General features: G+C 38.5%; 1 protein-coding gene across 1 annotated transcript; it reads right to left on the bottom strand.

Moving 5' to 3' along the window:
• Positions 1 to 820: 820 nt before the first annotated feature.
• On the bottom strand, positions 821 to 17,164 carry LOC148285550 (uncharacterized). The gene is made up of 5 exons (XM_088223546.1): positions 16,639 to 17,164; positions 15,131 to 15,313; positions 5,403 to 5,801; positions 1,694 to 1,814; positions 821 to 1,514 (listed from the first exon to the last, which is right to left on the bottom strand). The coding sequence occupies exons 1-5, from the start codon at positions 16,816 to 16,818 to the stop codon at positions 1,183 to 1,185; spliced, it is 1,215 nt and encodes a 404-aa protein (XP_088079672.1). The 5' UTR covers positions 16,819 to 17,164; the 3' UTR covers positions 821 to 1,182.
• Between the last annotated feature and the right edge of the window lie 6,392 nt (positions 17,165 to 23,556).

Genomic DNA, 23,556 nt, shown 5'->3' with positions numbered 1-23,556 from the left:
CTGGAATTTGTTGATGCCTACAGAAGTTTTCGGGGGGTAAAATGATGAGTCAGGTCTGACTGTAACATGAAAATATTTTTTTTAAAAGAAAATTTGAATTAACCAATCATAGCGGTTGGATAACCCAGATTGCCAGCAAGTGGAGGGGGGGCAACTACAGGGGCGCATTCAACGAGAAATACACAAAAAAAATAATTAAAATGTATTCACTCAGGGCAGGAGTGAGTCATTATTTTGTAGGGTTAAATGCACGTCTATGCGTATTAATTGTTTGACGAAAAAAAAAAAATTGTTTTAATAAGTTATTACATTTGATGTCAAAAAACATATCAATCTCAAGGATAGTTGAAATGCGCCATAATAAATCGGGATTTAGTTCAAATTGTCATGAGAAAGAAAAAACAATACTGATTAATGTTACATTATTCAAAAAAGAACTGACAAAACTAGACAATTTGTGATATAAAATTACAATATTTATCGTTTATCATTTTATTCAATACACCTTACTTTTAATAATAAAATAAATAAAGTAAATAAAATAATATTTGCAATTTTAAAAACAACTTCAGACACTTTTCTACCCCATTAGTTTCTTCTTAAAGGCGACAAGATAATATTTAAAATGACAAAATTCAAATTATTACAAATGCCATTCAAATCACATAAATGTCAACAATAACAACGAACCGTCGCTATCGGATAGAACGCCACATCACTCTATCTTTGCATACGGATCTCGCTTCTTTTACATTCATACATCTTCCTTATCTTAAAATGTCACTTCCAAAATTTTTCATTTTTTCTTTTCACCTCCCTCTTTCCTTCCCTAAAGGAGAACCTCCTCTCTTCATAGTACAATGTAAATATTAGTCAATTTTTATTTCTTAAAAAGTATACATGTACTTACATTAATGTTTTGTTTTATAATATACATACAATATGTTCATATACTGCTGATTTTCTCAAATCGAACAGTTTGGGTAGGCAGGAAGAAATTGCCTTAAGGTAATATGCCCACCCTTATGCATATGTACGTAAATTGTATATGTATATAAAGCGTTTAAATAAATAAAAATAAATAAAATTTCAAGTTTCTCTCGTCACACTTCAAGTGCAGAGCTAATTTATAATCAATTTGATTCATCATATTATACGCGTTGTATAATACAATATACAGAGTCAATTTCTCTGGCCGTGAAATGTCCACATGTGCTCCTTGAAAGTATCTCTGACGGTAAAGGATCTGGGACATAAGTAGCAGCACAGGCGGTTTGTCAGGTCGGAGTGCATCAGGCGGACGTGGTACTTGAGGGCAGACTGGTTGGAGTACTGGGTGCCGCAGTGTGGGCAGTCTCCGCAGATGGCCGCATGGTTAGCGGGGGCTGCGGGAAGCTCCTCTTCAGCCAGCACCACTTCGGGCTCCACCGGAGACAGGCACTCCCCCTTGACCTCGACAGGCACACCCTTCGGACCCCCCGAGACAACGCTGTCCGACTTTACAGACTGGGCTCCTGTCGGATATATGTGGCTTTAAGTTTTATGTTTATTTTTCAACTCTGATTCAAGAATTCAATAGCGACTATAGATATAGAAAATAAGAATGCAGTTCCTACTAGGTGAGCGAATTTTAATAGTTGATTTAGAGATCGCAACATGAGCTTAAACTAATGAAAATGTTTGATACTCTAACCTGAGAGCAGAGATCTAGCTAGCATGCTTGTTTCGTAGAAAGGATTTGGCGATTTACTTTCAACCATATCGTCATCTGCAGGATTTGCTTCTTCGTCTTCTTCCACCAATTCATTTTTAACCTGAAAAGTGATATTTTTATAGTAAAAACATAATTCCTGATGGAAACCAACAAATTTTACATTTAATAACATAACTATTTAGTACCCATACTTCATCATCAAACCCTCATGCGCACATGATAGTAAATATGTCACTGCATTGTTAAATTAAATGCGGCGTATCTCGATCATCTGTTACAGGAAGGTAGGTGATCAGTCTTATGCTTCAGGTGCCAGTCCAAGGACAATGAAATACTTCAGTGAAAAGCCACCTCAGAGCAATAATGCGCACCGCTATAGAGAAACCCTTTTGCTAGTTTGCATGTAATGAAAGTGTTGCAAATTTTTGGTTAGCGACAACTTCACTCTGCTGGCGGCCATTATTGTCTAGTTTGACAACAGACATGTAACGGACCTTTTCGTCGCTGAGCTTGACTTTGTAAATATTTTGGATATTTACTCATTATAATGATTAAAACTCGAAAATGGTGAATTGCAATATGTTTGGTGCAGCAGTAAGAGTGTCAAATGTGTTAAAAAGACACTTCTCACAGGTAACTGATTTCGATAAATATTTTCTTTTGATATTCATTGATTTTTCGCATTTATTGTTCCAACATGTGTATTTTGTTGCATAAAAACTTTCCTTACATCAACATATTTATTTTAGATACTATTTTTCTCAATTTAGGCAATTTTGTGAATTAAAAGTATATTGTTGATAGTGACAGTTGATTTCTGGCAATGTCAAGGCATCCATATAATGCCCTAAAACCACAAACGCCTCTTTATATACATTCTGAATTGTTTTCTCTAATGATTAGAATGATGGAAAATGAAAATAATGTTAATTATAATTCAAGTGAAAAATATATGTTAATATGTAGGTACTATTTTTTAGCAGTCCTAAATATCCCAATATGTGGCAAAAATTGATCAAATTAATTGGGCGAGGAATTTATTGGTCTTCCTCTATTCACTCAAAGGTTTGCTCCTTGTATTTCGATGTAAATGACTTTGATAAAACCGGGGGTTTGACACGTTTAAAACAATCCGCAATACCATCAAAATGTTTCCACAAGGTAACATAATAATTTTTGATACTTGTAGGATTTACTGTTTTTTTATTTTTTTGATTTGTATGTTACAATCATTATAATATTTTGTTACATGTTGGTATACCAAAAATATATTATGGAAAGGTTTTATTTTACATCTGCGTATGTTTTTTTTCTGTCTTTTTTCTGCATTTTAAAGACTTAAACACAAAGTATAATTTAAATATATTAAATGTAATGTCTATAAAATTTTATCAATTATTTTATTTTTAATATTAATGAATGGTTCCATGATAAATTAAGTACGAGTATTAGTTTCAATAGCAACACAAATGTTTTAAATTGATTGCAGATTAATAAGCAGTGTAGCATATATGTGGAAAGCATGCAGGTGAGAATCATTTTGGACCTTAATGCTGTGAAAGTTGCTAGGTAATTAATTTATATTTTATCATCAAATACTATGAGTAAGAATTTGACAGTATTTAACATAATGCATGTTTATAAGGAAGAGACAAACGTTCTATATGCAAAACTGTTGAAAATTTTAACTCAAAACTTTACACATCATATATTAGTCACAACGTGGAAAACCAAAAATGCATACTTAACGTAGGGTCAGAAGATTTGCCAGAAGCCGAAATTAATGAAATAGAAAATGCCTTAAAACAAATGAAAAATAACAAAGCTCCAGGTGAAGATCGGGTAACAAGTGACAAGGGGGAAGAAAGTTAATAGAAGCCATACAAATATTATTAGACAAATGCTTAGAACAAGGCAGGATACCTAGTAGCTGGAAAAATGCTGAAGTAAAAATCTTAATTAAAAAAGGAGACAGCGATAATCTAGAAAACTATCGACCCATTAGTTTGCTTTCTCAAATGTGTAAGTTGTTAACAAAGATCATAACAAATCGCTTAAACCTAAAATTTGATAGTTATGAACCTGCAAGCAAGCTGGCTTTCGCAAAAGTTTTGGGACCAGAGATCACATTCAGACATTAAGACTGTATAATATATAATAATCCTTTTACTGATTACCAAAAAGCATTAGATTCTCGAGGCACTCCAGAATGCAAGAATAGACTCTAGATATATACAACTAATAAATTTTATATGTGAAAGTGGAACAATGACGGTTAAAACTGATGACGACACTAAGACTGAAAAGATAAAAATACAAAAAGGTGTGCTACAGGGTGACACAATTTCACCAAAGCTATTCATGTTAGCCCTAGATGTATTTAAAACCCTTAACTAGGATATCAATGTGCTGAAGATAGATGGCACATATCTGAGTCACCTTAGATTTGCTGATGAAATAATAGTAATGATAAACAAATTGCATGAGACTTCTAGTAAAATTGGTCTGAATATGAACATTACAAAAAAAAAAAATTATGAGCAGAAAACAAGATCATCGCTGTTAACAATAAAAACCTCAAATAGTAGATGAATATATTATGTATCTTGGACATAAGATAAAACTGGGTAAAGAAAATCAAATGGCGGAACTGCCAAGAAGAATAGGAATGAGTTGGGCAGCTTTTGGAAAACATACTTAAAAATAAAGATATTCCGATTTGTCTGAAAAGGAAAACATATGAATCATGTATGCTGCCGGTGACTACATATCAGTGCGAGCGGTGAGTTTTTAGATTGGTAAGCTGCAAAAATTCTGATAAAATGTCTATAGCGGTAGTTTGACACATAAAAAAGGTCTATTTTATATTTGATAAATAATATATAACAAATGGCACTTGCGGCTAATAGTTTCAGTTAAAATATATTCTAATTTAATCCGCACATTTAATTTTGAAAAAAAAGCATTAAAAAAATGTAATTGCAAAAAACTGGACTATTTTATGTTTGATAAATAATCTATAAAAAATGACACTAGCTACTAATAGTTTCAGTTGTAATATTTTTAATTTAACACAAACATTTAATTAACAAAAAAAATTATTAAAAAAAAAACATAATTGCTAAAAACTGGACTATTTTATTTTTGATAAATAAAAAATAAATAAATAAAATAATCTTTAATAACAAATGACACTAGCAGCTAATAGTTTCAGTTGAAATATTTTCTAATTTAACACAAACATTTAATAAACAAAAAAAAAAAAAAAAAATTAAAAATTTAATTAAAATTCCTAAATTCCATACAAGTCATGGTCAAAATAACTTTGTCTTTAAAGGTGTAAAAAATTATAATAATCTTCCTAATGAACTAAAAACTATTAAAAATAATATATCAATAAATAAATTTTAATTTTTCATTCAATTCATTAAAAAAGAATCAACCAAAAAAAATATTGTCGGTAATACATGTAAATATAAGTATTTTTATTTGTGTTAGTACGCACATTTGAATATTTTATTTGAAAGCGGTTACACATAAATAAACAAAGGCTATTAATGATCTGAGTGGACTGTTGTACGTATTTTAGATGAAAATATTTTTGATGCCATTAGTTTTAAACACAATATGAGTATATTTAACAAGTTATATTATTTTTTGCAAACAAGTTTGAAGAAATATAGCTTACCTTAACAGAAGACCCTTCTTTAATTTCTTCCGCATCTTTTTTATCATTATCGTGAACTCTCTCAAATGGTTCTGTCACATCTTTTTCAGTAAAATCATCGGTCTTGATATTATCAATATTTGACGCTGTAGATTCTGACTTTTTGTTAACAGGTGGAGATGTTTTAGATATTTTAATCTTTTTCACTTGCTCTGATTGTAAAGAATCGGAACTTTTCTCTGAGATACTGTTTCTCCTCCTTTTGTGCTGGTGAATATTAGATTTTACATTGAGGGTATTTAAAAGATCTTTTGGTGAATTTGCGCCAACTGCTCCAGCCTTTTTGGAAATGGAAATTTGCGGGGAGACACGTTTTGCTGCGGGGCTCAGAGAAGATGTCTTTTGTTGTTGACTTTTAGACTAGAAAAGAAACAAAATGTCACCCGTGACTTCGCCTTTGGGAAGAAAAACACCAATTTAAACCAAACTCTTAAACCATTATTTTATGTAATTCAATTATAACTTATAGTATAATAGGATGGGCACTAAGAAATCAAAATTAAAACCTCTCGAATCTGCTCAAAAATTATTTATTAAAATAATTTTTAAAAAGCCCAACAGGTACCCCAGCGTCAAGTTGTTTGAGGAATTTGATATATTAGATAAAAGGCAATTATATATATCTAGAATAATTATGTTTGTGAAAGCAAATTATTCTACCAAATCCCAAAAGAAACACTCCCACACTACCAGAAGTCTAACTAAAGGATGAGTCATGGGGCCTACCACAAACTCTAAATTCGGGCAAAAAAAAAATCTGGTTTCCGGGCCCCAAAATATTCAATATGTTACCCTAACATTACAAAACCATGACCCGAATTCAATTAAATAAATTTGTGAAAAAATTATGGGCGTTGCCTAGTATGTGAAATTATTTCATCAGATGAATCTCTTCACAACAATAAAGGTTTCAGCTCTTAAACTTCACTAAAATCAACAGATGGAAGAATTGAAGAAATATGGATGTTCAAACATAGGTAAAATAGTAAATGTTAATGTGTGTAATGTTGCCGCTTAAAACAGCCAATAACAGGTCATAAGCCCTGTAAATGCTTAGACTTCTATGATCCCTTCTCTAAAATGTTCTCCATCTCTGTTGTGATTTGTTAACTATAACTATTACTATAATCAAAGAAGCTGCTTTCAGAAAAATTAAATTTTTCTTCTTTTTCTCAATATATCAATAGTTAATATCATCGCCGATCAGGTAAAAGTCACTAACCCAAAAAACACAATTTGAATGTTTAGAGAACTAGGAAAAAACATATTTTTATATTTTGGAAGTTTTCAGTATAGATAATTCCTTTTTTATAAATTTTATTGGCGACTATTTATATATCTGGAAAGTTTTTAACATTCAAATTTGACTTAGTGACTTTTGCTTGTTTGTAATCTGAACAATGCGACCCAAAAAAGTTGGTGACGGGAAGGAAATATTACAATTACTAAATATTGTCCAATAATGATTTGAGTATGTCCAAATGCTTGCAACTAGCTGGATTTCCTCCCTAGAAAGTTGTAGCTAACGCGCTACCGGCGTCGTGTTGTGGTTCCGCTGCAGTCACTAACGCACACGTCCCGATCCACTGGTTGTAAGGCAGCGGAGGCTAGGCGATCTTGTCTAACTCGTCAGGGCCGGAGATGTCCTCAGAAGGGCCTCTTATTTCAGGTTGAAGTTGCCGGTTCGCCGTGGTCAGGAATCCGTAGGGAGAGAAGTCCAAAATCCAAGTCCAGGGTGAAGCGAAGGTGTCAAGCGAAGTGAAGAAGAATCGAGTAGAAAGCCGGGTCGGGGAGAAGCGAGTAGAGATGAGTAAAAGCCAAACGTCAGAGAAGAAGTGTCATTTATTTTCATTTGTACACGTTATATACCGTTCGCGCTACGTGCCCCACCATTCACCCCGCCGAGCGGGTCTAGCCGTCGTATGCCGCGCGGAGAGAGAGAGAGCGATAGAGAAGGCCGCACGCCCGCTCCATCCGTCTCCCTCCCTCCACGTATATAGGCACTACCCCCTCCAGTTCTCACGGCATTCTTGCGGCGGCAACGCAGCGCGAAACGATGCACATTCAAAAATATACTTAAAACTAATTTGTAACTAAATGCCTATTCTAAATGTCTCGGTATGGAAAAGGCCACCCCCGAAAGTGACAAATACTAGTCTTTATTGGAGGGGCAGCTCATTTCTAACACATACCGAGATCCCTAAGTCTAAACATTTTAATATAGCGCAGGGGCGGTCCCTACAAGGGCCGCTTTCCGTTTGACGTCCGTAACACTCCCCCGGTGCAGTCTCCGCTGCGCTGAAGCATCCGGACGTCCTTCGGCTGCTAGTGGCCCCCTTCGGCGAAGACCGCCACCTTGACTGCTGGTCTCGTGTAGGTCCCGGTCGCCGTCTTGACCTGCACCACGCGGACTTGTCCATCGGCGGCCGGGCTGGCCCTCGTGACTCGTCCTCGGGGCCATGTGTTGCGTGGCAGCTTTGGGTCCGCTATTAATACCAGGTCTCCCTCTTGTATGGGCGTTGCCGGGTCCCTCCATTTCGGTCTCTGCGCCAGCGTGGGCAGATATTCTCGCACCCACCGTCGCCAGAAGATGTCCGCCATCTGTTGGGCCACTCGCCACTGTTTCCTAAGGCAAGTGGCCTCCTCCGCCTTACTATAATGGACCAAAGGCTGTAAACCGCCAGCTGATCCCAGCAAGAAGTGGTTAGGAGTCAACGGCTCCTCATCTTTCGGGTCCACAGACACATGTGTTAACGGGCGGCTGTTGACGCTGTATTCCGCCTCAGCTAGCGCCGTTATCAGTGTCTCTTCCCGTGGGGAACGCGCTTTTATAGTAGCGCTTAGCGCTACCTTCACTGATCTTACTAGGCGCTCCCAGGCGCCTCCCATGTGTGGTGAGGAGGCGGGAATGAACTTCCACTCCACCCTTCTGGCGCTTAGTTCACCGAGCATTTTCTCATCTCGGCTTAGCTCCTTTATGGCCGCGTTCATCTCGCGATCGGCCCCGTGGAAATTTGTACCGTTGTCTGTGTACAATACCGCGGGGTGACCACGCCTAGCGGCCATCCTTCTTAGAGCCATTATAGCCGAGTCCGCGGATAGGGAGTATGCCAACTCCATATGCACCGCCCGCGTTGTCATGCACGTGAAGAGCGCACCGTACCTTTTCTCAGTGCGCCGTCCCAGTGTCACGGTCATCGGTCCGAAGAAATCGAGGCCGCAGTGAGTGAACGGCCGCTCCCCGCTAGCCAGCCTGGCCGCCGGCAGCTGTCCCATCAGTGGCGGCTTCGGAATGCATCTCAGCATGCGGCACGCCCGGCAGCTCCTGATGATCCCTCGCAGCGTCGTACGGAGGCGCACGACAAAGTAGCCCGACCTGATATCGCTTATCGTGCGCTCCGTCCCTGGATGTCCTGATGCTGCGTGCTGGTAACTTATCATCAGTCTGCAATATTCATCCCCACCGTCCAGTATTGGCGGGGCATTCACGTTCTGGTTATCTATCCTTTGTAGTCTGGTTCCCATACGCAGTATGCCGCTTCCATCAATAAACGGCGTGACAGCGCGTAGCCGTCCTCCGGGCGGTAGGGCCTCTCCCCGTTGTAGGCATTCTATTTCTTTGCCGAAGGCACGCCTCTGTGACAGGCGCACCCATATTTCTTCGGCTTTATTCAATTCTTCGGCCCGGAGTTCGAAGTCACCTCCCGGCTTCTCGGGCTCGTCACGTTGTCTGGGACGGCGGCAACGTCCGACGAACCTCATAACCCAGGCCGTCGTCCGTATAAGTCGTACCCACGATGAAAAGCGGGATACGTCCGGGAGTCCTGTCGTCGTGTGGCAATGGCCCACAAAGTGACGCGGTGGTCTTATCTCCAGCGCGTCTTCAGGAGGCGAGATTGTCCCTTTTTCCTGAGGCCATTCACTCTCCGGCCGGGAGAGGAAATCTGGGCCCCGGAACCACATGCCGTTCGAAGACAGATCGAGTGGCTGTGTATCTCGCGTTCCGATGTCCGCCGGGTTTTGTTTTGTCGGTACCCAGCGCCAACCGTTTATTCCGGCGATTTCATCGATCTCCCCGAGTCGGTTCGCTACGAACGTTGAATACTTCAACGGGTCCGTGCGTATCCAGGATAGAACCGTGCTCGAGTCCGTCCAGAATATAGTTCTTTTAATTTTCATGCGGCTTTCCCTCTTTATACTCGCCGCTAACCGCGCGGCGAGTAGCGCCGCCTGAAGTTCTAGACGCGGTATCGATAAAGGCTTTAGCGGCGCTACTTTACATTTGCTCATAATAAAGCTAGTGCCCGCCCTGTGCACAAAATATGCCACCGCACAGCAGGCTTGTTCCGAGGCATCGCTGAAGACGTGCATTGTTATTTCCTCCGCCTTCCTGTTGATACAACACCTCGGTATTGCGCAGTTACTTTCGGCTAGTAACTGCCGCCATTCGCGCCATCTCTGCACGTGTTCTAGTTTTAAAGCCTCGTCCCATTGTATGTTCGATCGCCACACGGCTTGTAACAGTATTTTAGCCCTCACTGTTATGCATCCAATAAATCCCATTGGATCGAAGACCCTCATGGCGGCTCCCAACATCTGCCTCTTTGTAGGCCATTCAGGTTCGTCACCGCCCTCTTGGTTATACTTGAATACTAGATAGTCTGCGTGCGGGTCCCACCGCACGCCTAGTACTCTTTCCGTAGTGGCGGCCTCGCCAATGATGATAGCCGTCTTGGCTCGATCCTCGTCGCGGACCGAGCACAATGCCTTGGCGTTGTTTGATGCCCATCCCGTCATTTCAAAGCCCCCCGTCAGCAGGAGGGCCGTGACGTCTTTCACCAATTTTGCAGCCTCCGCAGTCGAATCCACGGCGTCCAAATAATCGTCCATGTACATTTTCTCGTGTACAGCCCGCGCTGCTTCCGGGAATGATTCAGCATTCGCCGCGGCCACGCGGTCTCTTACGTACTGGGCGCTGCTCGGAGAACACCTGGCTCCGAACATCATGGATGTGAAGGCGAAGGTCCTCACTGCTTCGTTCGGTTTTCGACGCCACAAAAACAATTGTGACATCGTGTCATCGGGTGTCATCTTTATGCGGAGAAACATCTCCTTTATATCGGCGGCGATAGCTACGCCACCCTCTCGGAACCTCTGTATGTTCCCCACTAGTGACGTGAGCAAGTCCGGTCCCGTCAGTAAGTGGTCGTTGAGGCACACACCTCTGTGAGGGCTCGCCGCGTCGAACACAACCCGAATTTTCCCAACCTTGTTCGGATTGCATACCGAAAAATGAGGCAGGAACCATTTCCTTGGGTTTTCTCGTGCCTCTTCTTCCCTGGATAACTCAACGGCGTATCCCTTTTCCTCATACTCGCTGATTTTAGCCCGGTACGCAACTTCAAGTACCGGGTTCTTTTTTAATTTTCTTTCCAACGAGTAGAGGCGTTTTTCTGCCGCTTCTCGGTTGTAGGGGAGCGATGCGTTGTCTGAACTCCATAGCAGGCCCGTTTCCCACCGGCCTGTGGGAAGCTGCTTTGTGGAGTTATGCATTATATCCAGCGCTTTTTTTTCTGCGGCACATATCCGCGGCGCGGTCGTGATTCCGATCGAATCCACTTTGAAGTTAAATTTCACTAATTCACTTAGCGCGTCATCACGCGACGGTCCTTTAGCACTCACTAGGACCGTTTTCACTATGCCATTAGAAACTGACTTATCTTCGTTATATTTTTCACCCGTAGGTGCACTCGCGTTATTATCGTTATGACTCACGTGTCGGCCAAACGCGACGCGGCCAAGCGGCGTATCACTTATGATGACGCCGTCACTTCGAAACTCCGCCCGGCCGTGCGGCACTATTAACTCGGCGTTATCGAGGCCTATAAGCATCTTAGGTCTCACTGTCACTTCCCGCGCCGAGTTGTCGCAACTTTTAACTTTTTGTGTCGGCAAGTTGAGTGTCTTAACTGTGTAGGCGATCGCTTCATAAGCGCCGGCGTCGCCTTTTATTATCACTTTTACGCGTCGCGATGACGCATCACTAGCGGCGATTCCGGCTATACCCGTAACTTGTATACCGGCCTGTGGACCGCGCGCTCCGATCGCGTCGGCGACCTCTTCTTCCAGGAGTGTGATAGTTGAACCTTCGTCTAGTAACGCGTATGTATTTACTCGACCTTTCGGTCCACTGAGAGTCACAGGTAACACTTTAAGGGCGACCGAGCCCTCCTTCCGCGATACGTGTAACACATTCTCATCCGTCGACTGGGCGCGCGGCGTATGTAGTGTGCGATGGTGCCTTCCTCCGCACTCGTCTATGTTGCACCTTGTTGCCCGACATTTCGACGTTCGGCAGCGTTTCCCCAAGCACAGGAAACACAGTCTTAAATCGCGCACAAATGCCCACTTGTCTTTCACGCCAAGCCCCGAATATTCGCGGCACACGTCGAGCTTGTGTGTTCCGTTGCACTTTGCGCATTTTTCACTTTCACTGTGTACGTTCAGCAGCACGTGTCCTTTAGAGGCGCGATTCCTTTCAGCCCTGACGGGGCCTGTGTTGATATCGAGGCACCCGGCGTTAGGTATCACGCCCGTCACGTCCTTTAGCCAGTCGGCTAATTCACTTAACTTCGCTTTTCTCTTCGTCCCGATGCGCGACGTAATCCACATCCATCGGTGCGTGTAGGGAAGCTTCCCTACCATTTCCCAGAGAAGCTTCGGCGAAGAAAGGTGTTCACCGTCGAATCCTTCGACGGTCGCGACGACGTTCCTCACTGCGACGGCGTAATCCGTCACGGCTTCCGCGGACGCGTTGTCTGGCAGCTTCGGAATCCTCCGCACCCGTTCCAAGACCGTCTCCACGACGAGCTCAGGGTGTCCGAACGCGGATTCCAACATCTTCATGATCTCGGGAACCCTGCCCGGGTCCACGAGTAGGGCCGATACAGTCTGTCTGGCCCGTCCTGTGAGTGATCTCTGCAGCCGTATGATGTTTTCTGCATTGGATAATGCGCACATCTCCGTAGACTGGTTGAACTGCGATTTAAAAATCCGCCACTCTAGCGGATCCCCGGAGAACTGCGGCAGGTCTCTCGCACCAGTCTGCCTCGCGATGAATGACGTCATCCTTGGGTCATCACTTCGTGGCTGCGACGTCACTCCAGTCGAATCACCGTCCTTCAGTGCCCTCACGAATGCTGCGGCCATCCTGTCAACTGTGGGGTATGAAGCACTGTTCTGGTTGTCAACCCACTCGCCGGTGAGTCGTCTTGTCTCCGAATCCATGGAGCCGAGTGTCGTCGGGTCCAATGTAGCGTGGTCCGCAGGGCTTGCTACGTTCGGTCGTGGCTCAGCGGCTTCCTCCAAGTACGCAGGCCCGGGTTGGGTCGTTTCCAACGACCCAAGGTGTGCACAGGTAGGCGCCGCCGCCGCGGCGCTCGCTCCGGCGGGCGTCGTGGTCTTCTCTGGGGTTGTAGTAGCGGCCAACATGAGCGGGAGTTGAGATCTCATTTCCTTGAACATCTCAACCATCCCGGCCGTCATGTCCTGCATCAGTCGCTGCTGCATGGCTCGCATCTCTCTTGAGTGGGCGGTAGATTCCGTTGTCGTCTGGGCCGAAGTCGATGAACCGGAGTCGGATTCGGCGCGTCCTTCCTGCATGGCGGCGTTTCTTCCAGACCGAAGAGAAGCAGGCATCAGGTAGATGATCACTCGTGTGACGACAGCAGATCCGGATTTCTCGAAGGACCAACAATGTAGCTAACGCGCTACCGGCGTCGTGTTGTGGTTCCGCTGCAGTCACTAACGCACACGTCCCGATCCACTGGTTGTAAGGCAGCGGAGGCTAGGCGATCTTGTCTAACTCGTCAGGGCCGGAGATGTCCTCAGAAGGGCCTCTTATTTCAGGTTGAAGTTGCCGGTTCGCCGTGGTCAGGAATCCGTAGGGAGAGAAGTCCAAAATCCAAGTCCAGGGTGAAGCGAAGGTGTCAAGCGAAGTGAAGAAGAATCGAGTAGAAAGCCGGGTCGGGGAGAAGCGAGTAGAGATGAGTAAAAGCCAAACGTCAGAGAAGAAGTGTCATTTATTTTCATTTGTACACGTTATATACCGTTCGCGCTACGTGCCCCACCATTCACCCCGCCGAGCGGGTCTAGCCGTCGTATGCCGCGCGGAGAGAGAGAGAGCGATAGAGAAGGCCGCACGCCCGCTCCATCCGTCTCCCTCCCTCCACGTATATAGGCACTACCCCCTCCAGTTCTCACGGCATTCTTGCGGCGGCAACGCAGCGCGAAACGATGCACATTCAAAAATATACTTAAAACTAATTTGTAACTAAATGCCTATTCTAAATGTCTCGGTATGGAAAAGGCCACCCCCGAAAGTGACAAATACTAGTCTTTATTGGAGGGGCAGCTCATTTCTAACACATACCGAGATCCCTAAGTCTAAACATTTTAATATAGCGCAGGGGCGGTCCCTACAAGGGCCGCTTTCCGTTTGACGTCCGTAACAAAAGTAATTCATATTCAAATTTGTTGCAACAGAGAGGGAAAACATTTTTGAGAAGGTGATAAATCATAAGCCCTGTAAATGCCTAGAATTCCATATTCCCTTCTCAAACATATTTTCCCTCCCTAGGGAGGAAATCCAGCCAGTCTCTAAGCATTTGGACATACTCAAAACATTGTTGGATAAACTACCTGGTAAAAGAAGATGTGTAAAAATTGGAAAATTGTTTTCAGCCGTTGCCTAGTGGGTGAATTGGTTCAGCCGGATGAATCTCACTCACGTGATAAAGGTTTCAGCTCTTGTTTTAAATTTTTTATTTACATTTTTTTTTGTTTATTCACAATATACATAAGAGGTAAAACAGTATTTAAAAAATAAAGGATAATTACATAGCAATGAAATATGTACATATTACAGTAAAAATAGTAAACAAAAAATCCCACAAAGGCATTGCATGTTCATTTGTTCATGGGTATACAAGAAATGTTTGTGAATTTTTTGCTCCTATTATAAACAGACAGGTATAATGTTTTTGTGTAATATAAGACAGGTAAAGAAAATATTATGTAAAAGATTATAAGGTACTTTTTTATTTTATAGTAATTAAAAATACAAAAAAAAAACATAAAAATATTCCTTATTATTAAAGAGCAACAAAATATATCATAGAAAAACTACTATTACTTTACTTCACAAAAGTCAACAGATGGAAGAGTTTAGGAAATGTGGTTGTTTAAACATAGGCAGAATGATGAATGTTACACAGTGTGTAAAGAGGCCACTTAAACCAGCCAATGACAGGTCATAAGCCCTGTAAATGCCTAGACTTCCATATTCCCTTCTCAAAAATGTTTTCCCTTTCTGTTGCAACAAATTAAAATTAAATTTTGAGGATAAAACTATGTTTTAAACACGGGTAATATAAAATCCTTAGATTTGTGAAGTGGGCATGGCCAAGGGGACTGTATTATTTTCAAATTGGCCTAATGCGAAATTTGAAAGCGTCTTAAAATGGTAGCCAAAACAAAAACTTCCAGAAATCCAGCATCTTATTGTGCAAGCGCATAATTGAATAAGTTCAATGTGTCAAACAAAGGCCGCCATTAAAACTGACATAAGCCTGCAACAGTTTAAAAATATTTTCTCCCCCCTTATCCCAATAAGCAGTAAGACTATGTACCTGAGCAGTGAGGGTGTGCGCCGCGAGGCCAGCAACCTGCAACAGCTGCGCAGTCTGCAACAGCGCGGGCAGCTGCTCCTCTCGCACCGTAACCTCCCCCTGGTACATGTACGCCAGGAGACGAGTCATGTCCCCCGCAAGCACGTCCTTCAGGATAATGATGGGATGCTGGCACGGATTCTCCTTTCAAATTTATTACAGTATTAAATTATATATTTATATTTTGGAACAGATTAGCCAGGTGGACTTCCAGAATTCAGAAAATTTTATTCTGATACTCTCTAAAAAAATAACAAAATCGGTTCATTTTTGAGGTGCGGAAAACGTGACAACAAAACGTCGATTTTGTCTATTGTAACTTTTAACAAAAAGTCTGACATGCAGTTGTCTTTTTCACACAGTATCGGGGAGGCATCTGCAAGACAGTGACAGGAAAATAATATACGACTACCTATTTATTGAAATTCTCTGTCCTCGCAATGTATGTAAACCAAAACACAAAAACAATAATGTATACATACCAAATTTTGGATTAAATACAATAATTGAAACGATTGTGTTTATTTAATAAATATACGAGTATGTACTGAAATCTATCAATAGCTAAGAAATCCCGGGTTCAGCTCGTAATCATATAAAGTTTAAAAAGTGAAAACTAATGTCGTTCATTTAGATTCAGATCTTTCTTTTCATTCTCAGGTCAGCAAAACGGTAAGTGCTGGTTTCTTCCATCTCCGACAGATCAAATCTGTGTGGAGAAATATTCCTATAGATGCAACTAAAGCTCTTGTAAATGCTTATGTCGTTTCGCATCTAGATAAATGTAATGGAATATACGCAAATCTCCCAAAATATTAAACGAATAAACTTCAATCTGTTTTCAATGCAGCAGCAGCTTATTACGGGAGTAAAAAAATATTCTCATATCCTACAACATCTTCGAGATTTACACTGGTTAAAAAGCCCAGAGATAATAAAATACAAGCTTTGCTGGACAGTATTCAAATTCCTTCATGAAATGGCTCCAAAATATCTATCGGACCTTTGTATTAGGGAAAATACATGTCAAATAAAATCTACTCTTAGGTCAGCATTTGATTCAGGGAGAGGAAAACTTGTCGAAATCCGGCGCTCCCCAAACACTAGATTGGGAGATCGTGCTTTTGCCGTTGCCGGCCCCTCTGCCTGGAACCAATTGCCTTCAAACTTACGAATCATCGACAGTTCCAGTAAGTTCAGATCCCAACTAAAATCCCACTTCTTTAGACTATCATACCCTCAATTTTAAATCTGTAAATATATCACTTTAGTTTAGTTAGAATGTAAGTTTAGGTATACAATTGTAAAGCGCCCTTGAGGTGATTTTTTACAAAAATGGCGCTTTATAAATCAGCCAAATATTATTATTCTTACTATCAGCATTTTATTTAATGACAGTTTCATGCTTTTAATAAGTACCTATTAAATAACAGAAATTATTTAACAGGAAGAAGTCTGAAATATAATACCTTAAATACTCCTCTAAAGTAGGGACTGCAAGCAGACAAGATAACTTTATGGGCTTTTATATTTTTGCCCTCGCAGGTTAAAGTTACATCAACCAAATCCTCGGAACATTTGAGGGAATCTAATGCACTGACGATGCTGGAGTGGAAATCCGTCCACTTGAGACAAAACTGTTCCGCCATGTCTGATAATTTGATTCGAAAAAAAAGAAAAGTAATTTGTCAATGCTTTATTGTGACAATCATTAGCTTTGAAGGGTCACTACGGTCAAAACACTCGATCAAAACCATAATAATTACAAATATGGCCGACGATCAAAACTCACAACACGTAAAAAAAAACAATACGGATTTCTGATAATCTCGAACAAACGCGTGTTAATAAAACCTATACATAATAAACGTGTGTTAAATAACTTTTAACAAAAGCTTCAAACTTCTATATTATACCGATTTAAAACTAAAAATGTGCGCAAAAGCGAACCAAAAACAAAAAGTGTTGTAGTTGTAGTATTTTTAAATCTTACCAAATCTTACCACGTCAATTGGTTGTTAGCATAATTTCCAGCTGGTTAAGTCTGAATAGTACTTGCCCAGTTGATTATAGGGTGGGTAAGATGATTATAAAATTTTATTCAATCGATCCATCATTTTATGGGTGTAAATATATGATGGTATTTACCACTTTGTAGAATGTACAAACAATTTGTTTTTGATATCAATTAAAAAATATATTTTATTGTTTTATCAACTTTTTAATAACTGAGTTGTGTTCTTGTAGTAATATTTTGGAATTACAAATCATCTCATTCTTATACAACTCAATTCCCATTTTTCCAGCACTGGTTATTTACGATTTTTAGGGAATGATATGAAAATGTAATTATAATAAAAACTAGAACATTTTTTTTTTAAATTGTGGAAAAAATCTTTCGATTATATTTTTCAAGAACGGGAATAGAAAATTAAAATAAAATGTATTTTTGGTTTAAAAAAAATAAATAATCGGCAGTAAATTATCATAAAATTTATGATTTTAAATATGGTTCAACGAAAATTTGGTATTTTGTGTGGCCATAGTGTAACACGAGTCTGCATAAGATACAAGACTCAATATATTTATCTCTCTTATTTTTAAAACTATGAAGCTGTATTTTTTGTAATTTTCAAAAGTTTTTTACACAGAAATGTCTTTTAATAAACTGGTGAAGATTGGTTTCTTTAACAGGGGATACTTGTGTCTTAACAAATATACGAAAAATATCTCACTGTCGATTGACAAGAGAATCTACAGAGTAAGATTACGTTTTACGTGGCAAAGAAGAATTCTTATACTCCTTTTTGGAGAACGAAGAATTTCAGTGAAAACCAAATGTGTGAATGCATTATGAAAATTCTTTCCATGAATTGCCAAGTTAGATATGATGCTTGCAGGATGCTTTGATGAAATTATTGTGTTGATAAGATGGTTTTTTAAATGTTAATGCTTGTGCAGGTCAAGGTCGGCTGTTGAAATTGAAAGCAATGTCGTCGGGGGGGTGACATTGTTAAAACATTACTATGCTGAATTGGCATAGATGTTCATGTTGGTTCAGCGTAGTGCGAGATTGGCGTTCTGCATGTTGTCTTCTGTAATCCAGCTGGATACTCTGTAGATGCTGTGTAGAGTGCGGCGTTACCAAACGTGTCATTTGGAAAAAATCTCTGCAGCAGTTGAGCATCCCATAAGATACCACTCTGGTTTCCTAAAGGTACATTACGTCAGAGCGTATTTAGCTCCTGTCGAGGTCACTACTTAGGATTTAGATGGTTGTGGTAATCCTGCTCCAGTTGGAGGTGGACAGAAAAAAATGACGTTGTGGTTTGATGCGAGTATTTATTACAGGTGAACAAATATATGGCATTTTATTGTGGAGCGCGATAGTAACTGTGATGAGGTGTTGAACTCAATGCACTTGGACTACATGCTGGAACTGATTTGCTGCACAACTGGGTTGACTTGCTTGGGCTCAATTGTTGGGCTGACTGTTCGGGCTGACTTGTTGGGCTGACTCTTTGGGTTGACGGGGTGTTACCACACCCTGTAGTATTTTTATATGCCGCGTTCCTTTGTTCTTCATGTCTCCATGGTAGGAACGATGTTAATGTACTGAAAGACGTTGCTCTTATCTAGACGGGCATTTTATGTACAATACTGTTAGTGTTGCAAAATTTAATGCATTGTATCCAATATAAAATGATAATTTGCTTCATCGGTCGTTACTCTATTTCAGGTGAAATGATTGCACGTCTGTGTGTCCAAGATCAATGGACTATGAACCCCACATATGCACAAAGAATAAAAAACCCTAATAACCAATAATAGCACCTACTTACCTAGTCTAGTACCTTCTATCTACCGTTGAAAACATTGAATTATAATTGATAAAATATAATATTAGGTGTTCTATGTCGGGATTATCATGCCAGTATCGAAACCATTTAAACATACAGAGGCATATGAAAAACTTTATAAAACATTTATTTGTGTCCAGCTAGAATACTGTACTCCTAAATCACCTTAATTATAATAATGTTAGTATTAATAGACTAGAAAGGGTCCAACTAAAATTATTTAAACAAGTCGACTACCGATGAAACCTTAATTACTTTAAGTATGCAGTACCATATAAACTCTTTTCAAATTCAAAGAATTATGTTAGACCAATTATTTATGTACAAATTGATAAACAATAAAATTGATTTCCCTAATCCACTTGAAAGACTTTCATTCCGTGTGCCATCTGGACCGATAAGACAATTTTTTTCTGTTTTACACAGACAACGCATCAACGAACAATTTAAAACAATCTATAATACCTAGAATATGCAAACAATATAACTATAGATTTACCAAGGTTGATATTTTTCATGACAATGAAGTTAAATTCATAGAAACATTGAGAGAAGCACAGATTCAACTTATTTTATTATTACTTAAATATTAAATTTTTTTTTATCATCTGCATTGTTTTATTTAACATAATTTGAATTATTGTCATCGGCGAAAACAATTTTCTTGGTGTGTGCATGGTGTCATACACTAACATACAAAGAAACTGTAGATATATTTTGCACCTACTGTTTGTTTACTTAACAAAATAAATAATATTTTTTCATCAGTAGGTAGAATCCAAATAATCAGCAGATTATCAATTAAGTAGTTACCAATTGATTTAGCCAGAATTCTACTTGAAAAAGTGACATAAGAAGAATACAGAAGTTAAAAGGTAGACCTTTATTATTTATGAAAAATAATAGCACAAATATAACAATTTTTTTACTTACTGAGTTACTAAAAAACATTTTGCTGCATTGATATATATATACACTAGATGCGGCACTAAGCACCCGACCTGTGTTCCGGAGCTTATCTTGTATTCGGTGAGAAATAATGTCTTTCCTTGTGTACACTAAGCAAATGTGTAGCAGTGCGAAAAGGCACAATGTACGGCTTTGAATTCAGAGTTAGCAGGGTAAAAAGTTAGTCCTTTTTACACTGTGCGTTTTGCATGCCAATGTTGTTTGATAATTTTTAGAACACGGTTTCAAATTCGCATTATATGAAGCGTCATCTCTATTTTATCGTGCCTGTGTTTTACTGAATCCAAATGTCTTTTTAAAAAATAACAAACGTTTTACACTACATAGACGATATAAATATGTATTACAACAAAGATGGATATCATTTTGGATAGGGGAATACGGAAGTCTAGGCATTTGCAGGGCTTGTGTTTTGTTATTGGCTGGTTAAGTAGCCACTTTACACAATGTATCATATTCATTTCCTACATCTGTTTATTATTCTGGAGTAAAATAGCAGATTATTGTATAAAAGAAAAACTTAAAATTGAGTAGTCGACACATTTCATGAGACTACTCTAAAATTTATTTATTATTTTACAGTAATGAGGAAGTTGAATGTTTTAAATTTTTTTAACTATACATTTAACTAAGCCTATAGTATTCTTTGTTATTTCAATGCCACTTAATTTTTTTAAAGATTTTCATAAATGAATCCCGCTGAGATTTAATATTAAATTCCGAATAAGTGAACCAGGCATTTATATTTCCTTTGACACGTGAAATTGACATGCCGGCCAGTGAGGTGAAGATACTTAATGTGTCCCTAGCAGTGCGCACATGTTGGTAAATTTGTTGGATTGTCAGTTATTATTTTTATTTTATTTATATCTTTTTTTACGCGAATCTTATAGGGTAGGCACTGCTTATAAAATATGGAAAGCACACCTCTGATCAGATATTTTTTGAAAAGAACAGACCTTTTTTATACTTGCTCAAACCAAAATGAATATGCATAAAAATGGTAGGCAGAAATATTTGGTACAAAATAAATTTAATGTTTTGAAAACATGACAATGCATGAAAATAATCGGTCCCACACCGTAATGGCTTCGATGTTTGGCTCACGTACAGAGATGAGATCGCAATAAACAAAAATGGTTTTTCTTAAACTTATGTTCTATGCTGCAATTGTTATCACTGCCTGTGGATACAAAAGATTTTTTTATTTTTATTTATTTGCAGTATGCTATGGCTATGACTATGCAAAACTGTCCAGACTAAATGCGTTAGTACCTCAGAGTATCCATATTGGCAACTCTACTAGCCATAGGCAAACTATTACTCTAAGGTTAGTACTTAAAAATTATCTTAGTATTATTAAAAAACAAAATGCAGTGTGCATTGTAAGTAAAAATCTTTATTCGAGTAAAAGTCTTAAAATATTCAATTGTATATTAGTAAAAAAATATTACAATCGTGATTCACAAATAAAACAGTAAAGCTTTTGTCAAAAAGACTCTTAATTATAAAAATATGTATAGTAAAAATAATTTTTAAAAACTTATAAATATAGCATTTAAATTGTTTTCACAAGATACAATTTATGAGGAGCATAAAAATAAATCAATAATGTATTGAAAAACTAATGTACAAGTACACAACACATAACATTGATTTAACATGAAATGTACAAGGATACAAATTTAGTAAAAAAATTCATTAATACAGAAATTCCACAGTAAACCGACATTAATAAATAAGTAATATGTAAATTTATTAATTTGTAATAATGTATTAAGCAAAATGTTTTAGATTGTAAATAAAATATAGCAAAACAATGATGTACAGTACCCGGAATTATATATCGTACGTCGGCATTTAGAAAGAAACCTTCGGCTATATTTGGCTTTGTAGAGCTTCGTCTTTGTCATACACGTGTTACGTGTAATGTCCGCCAGTGGTTGTTAAACGTTCTTAAGGATGGTTGGGACAATTTTAAATTAACTATCAAAAGTTTGGATAAATTAATAACTGTAAGCGTTTTTCTAACTGATGACTTATGAGATGTGAAACGTTAGAGAAGAAGTGATCGTTTATTTTTGTTCGATTTATAAATTAATATGGTATTTTTAGATTTACAAATTTTTAGAAGTAAAAAACCTAATTAGAGGGTAATAATGGATAGTTACGTAAAAAAACCTCACAATTAAAAGAGGTGGGTACAATAATATTAAATTAATTTTGGAATACTGAGCGATATTTTAATATTTCTGAGGGTAAACAATTGATTGTGTGTGGTAGAAGGCACATGTGCTAATGTTTTTTTATAAAATAAAAAAATCATATCCTGAAGGGATATTAAAAAAAATATATATATAAATACAAAAACTTGAACAGCCCTGCCTGCTCTGATTCGAATCCGAATCGTGCAACAGAGACGACGCTCTACAATGTCAAGTTTGATGAAATGGCCGACAGACTCTTTCTATCTAAATCAATCTTTCTAAGTGCCGATGTACGATATGAAGGAAGCAATCTTAGAAATCTCCCCAAAAAACGGAATATTAGTTATGCCAAAATAAACTATACACTACCAACCTAAATAATAAAGCTTAATTAAAAACCGCCTCTTAATATTGCAAAAACAGATTTCAAGTATGCTACTTGACACCGAAAACTTAGCATTCTCCATTGAGTTGGTGAAGCATAATAATTAGAAATCCTACAATTTTTTTTCCAAAGTTTTTCGCAAATATCTCAGTAACTCCTGCAATGGAGATTTCTAAGTTTGCTTGCTTGAAGATAAGTAAAAAAAAATATTGACAATTTCCACTTATCACAGTTTTTACAGTTTTTCTGGAAGTATATGTAGACTTTTTTCCATACATTTTTCATTTCCTCACTTTGGCGTTTTATTCAGTTTTACACATTTTTTCTTGCTCCCTTGAAAAACGTAAAAAGGGGGTTTTACTGTAATTATAAAACTTTATTTTCGGTGCACTCCGTCAATTTGAATTAGTCGGATAAAAAGTAAATATAATTTACCACTTGGCATATTGTTTACAACAATCAAATATATATAGGTATAAATAATGGAATACATTTGTAATTTAATGGAAGGATTATGAAATATTATTAATTACTCATATACTATATAGTTAAAAAGGATCAGTGAATTCATACATTAAAAAAATGTTCAGAGGATTGTGTAATTGGATAATTTGTCTTTTTGTTTTAAAGCCGTATCGTCTTAATATACAGTTATAAATCTGGTAATATTAATTTCGGTAAAATTTTTGCATGGTCAATAAAGTTCTTATTTAATATATATAAAGGAATAAATAAATTGGTGTTCCAGTCTTATACATAGTTATAATATCTTAGAGGGGTTCTTAACTATTATAAATATTTTTTTTTTTTTTTTTTAACCAAACATACAAAAAAACCAATTCATGTATATAGACAGACCGTGATGCAGTTGGTTAAATGGCCAATGTCATTTAATCAATGTTTATATATTTATTCAATATTTCACCAGAATAAGTTATATAATTGTATTAACAATGTATTCTAATG

This window comes from Micrasema longulum, unplaced genomic scaffold, assembly GCF_059751315.1.
Source record: "Micrasema longulum isolate JH-2025_06_02 unplaced genomic scaffold, ASM5975131v1 h1tg000024l, whole genome shotgun sequence".
Taxonomy (NCBI): Eukaryota; Metazoa; Arthropoda; class Insecta; order Trichoptera; family Brachycentridae; genus Micrasema; species Micrasema longulum.
Note: the sequence above shows the minus strand (reverse complement) of the source record. Positions and strands in the feature narration are given on the sequence as shown.

Excerpts from the sequence above, each read along its gene's own strand:
- LOC148285550 (XM_088223546.1), bottom strand. The coding sequence starts at position 16,818 with ATGGCGGAACAGTTTTGTCTCAAGTGGACGGATTTCCACTCCAGCATC. Across the intron at positions 15,314-16,638 it reads ACTTTAGAGGAGTATTTAAG|GAGAATCCGTGCCAGCATCC; the intron begins GTATTATATTTC and ends TAAATTTGAAAG. Across the intron at positions 5,802-15,130 it reads CGCACACCCTCACTGCTCAG|TCTAAAAGTCAACAACAAAA; the intron begins GTACATAGTCTT and ends TTTCTTTTCTAG.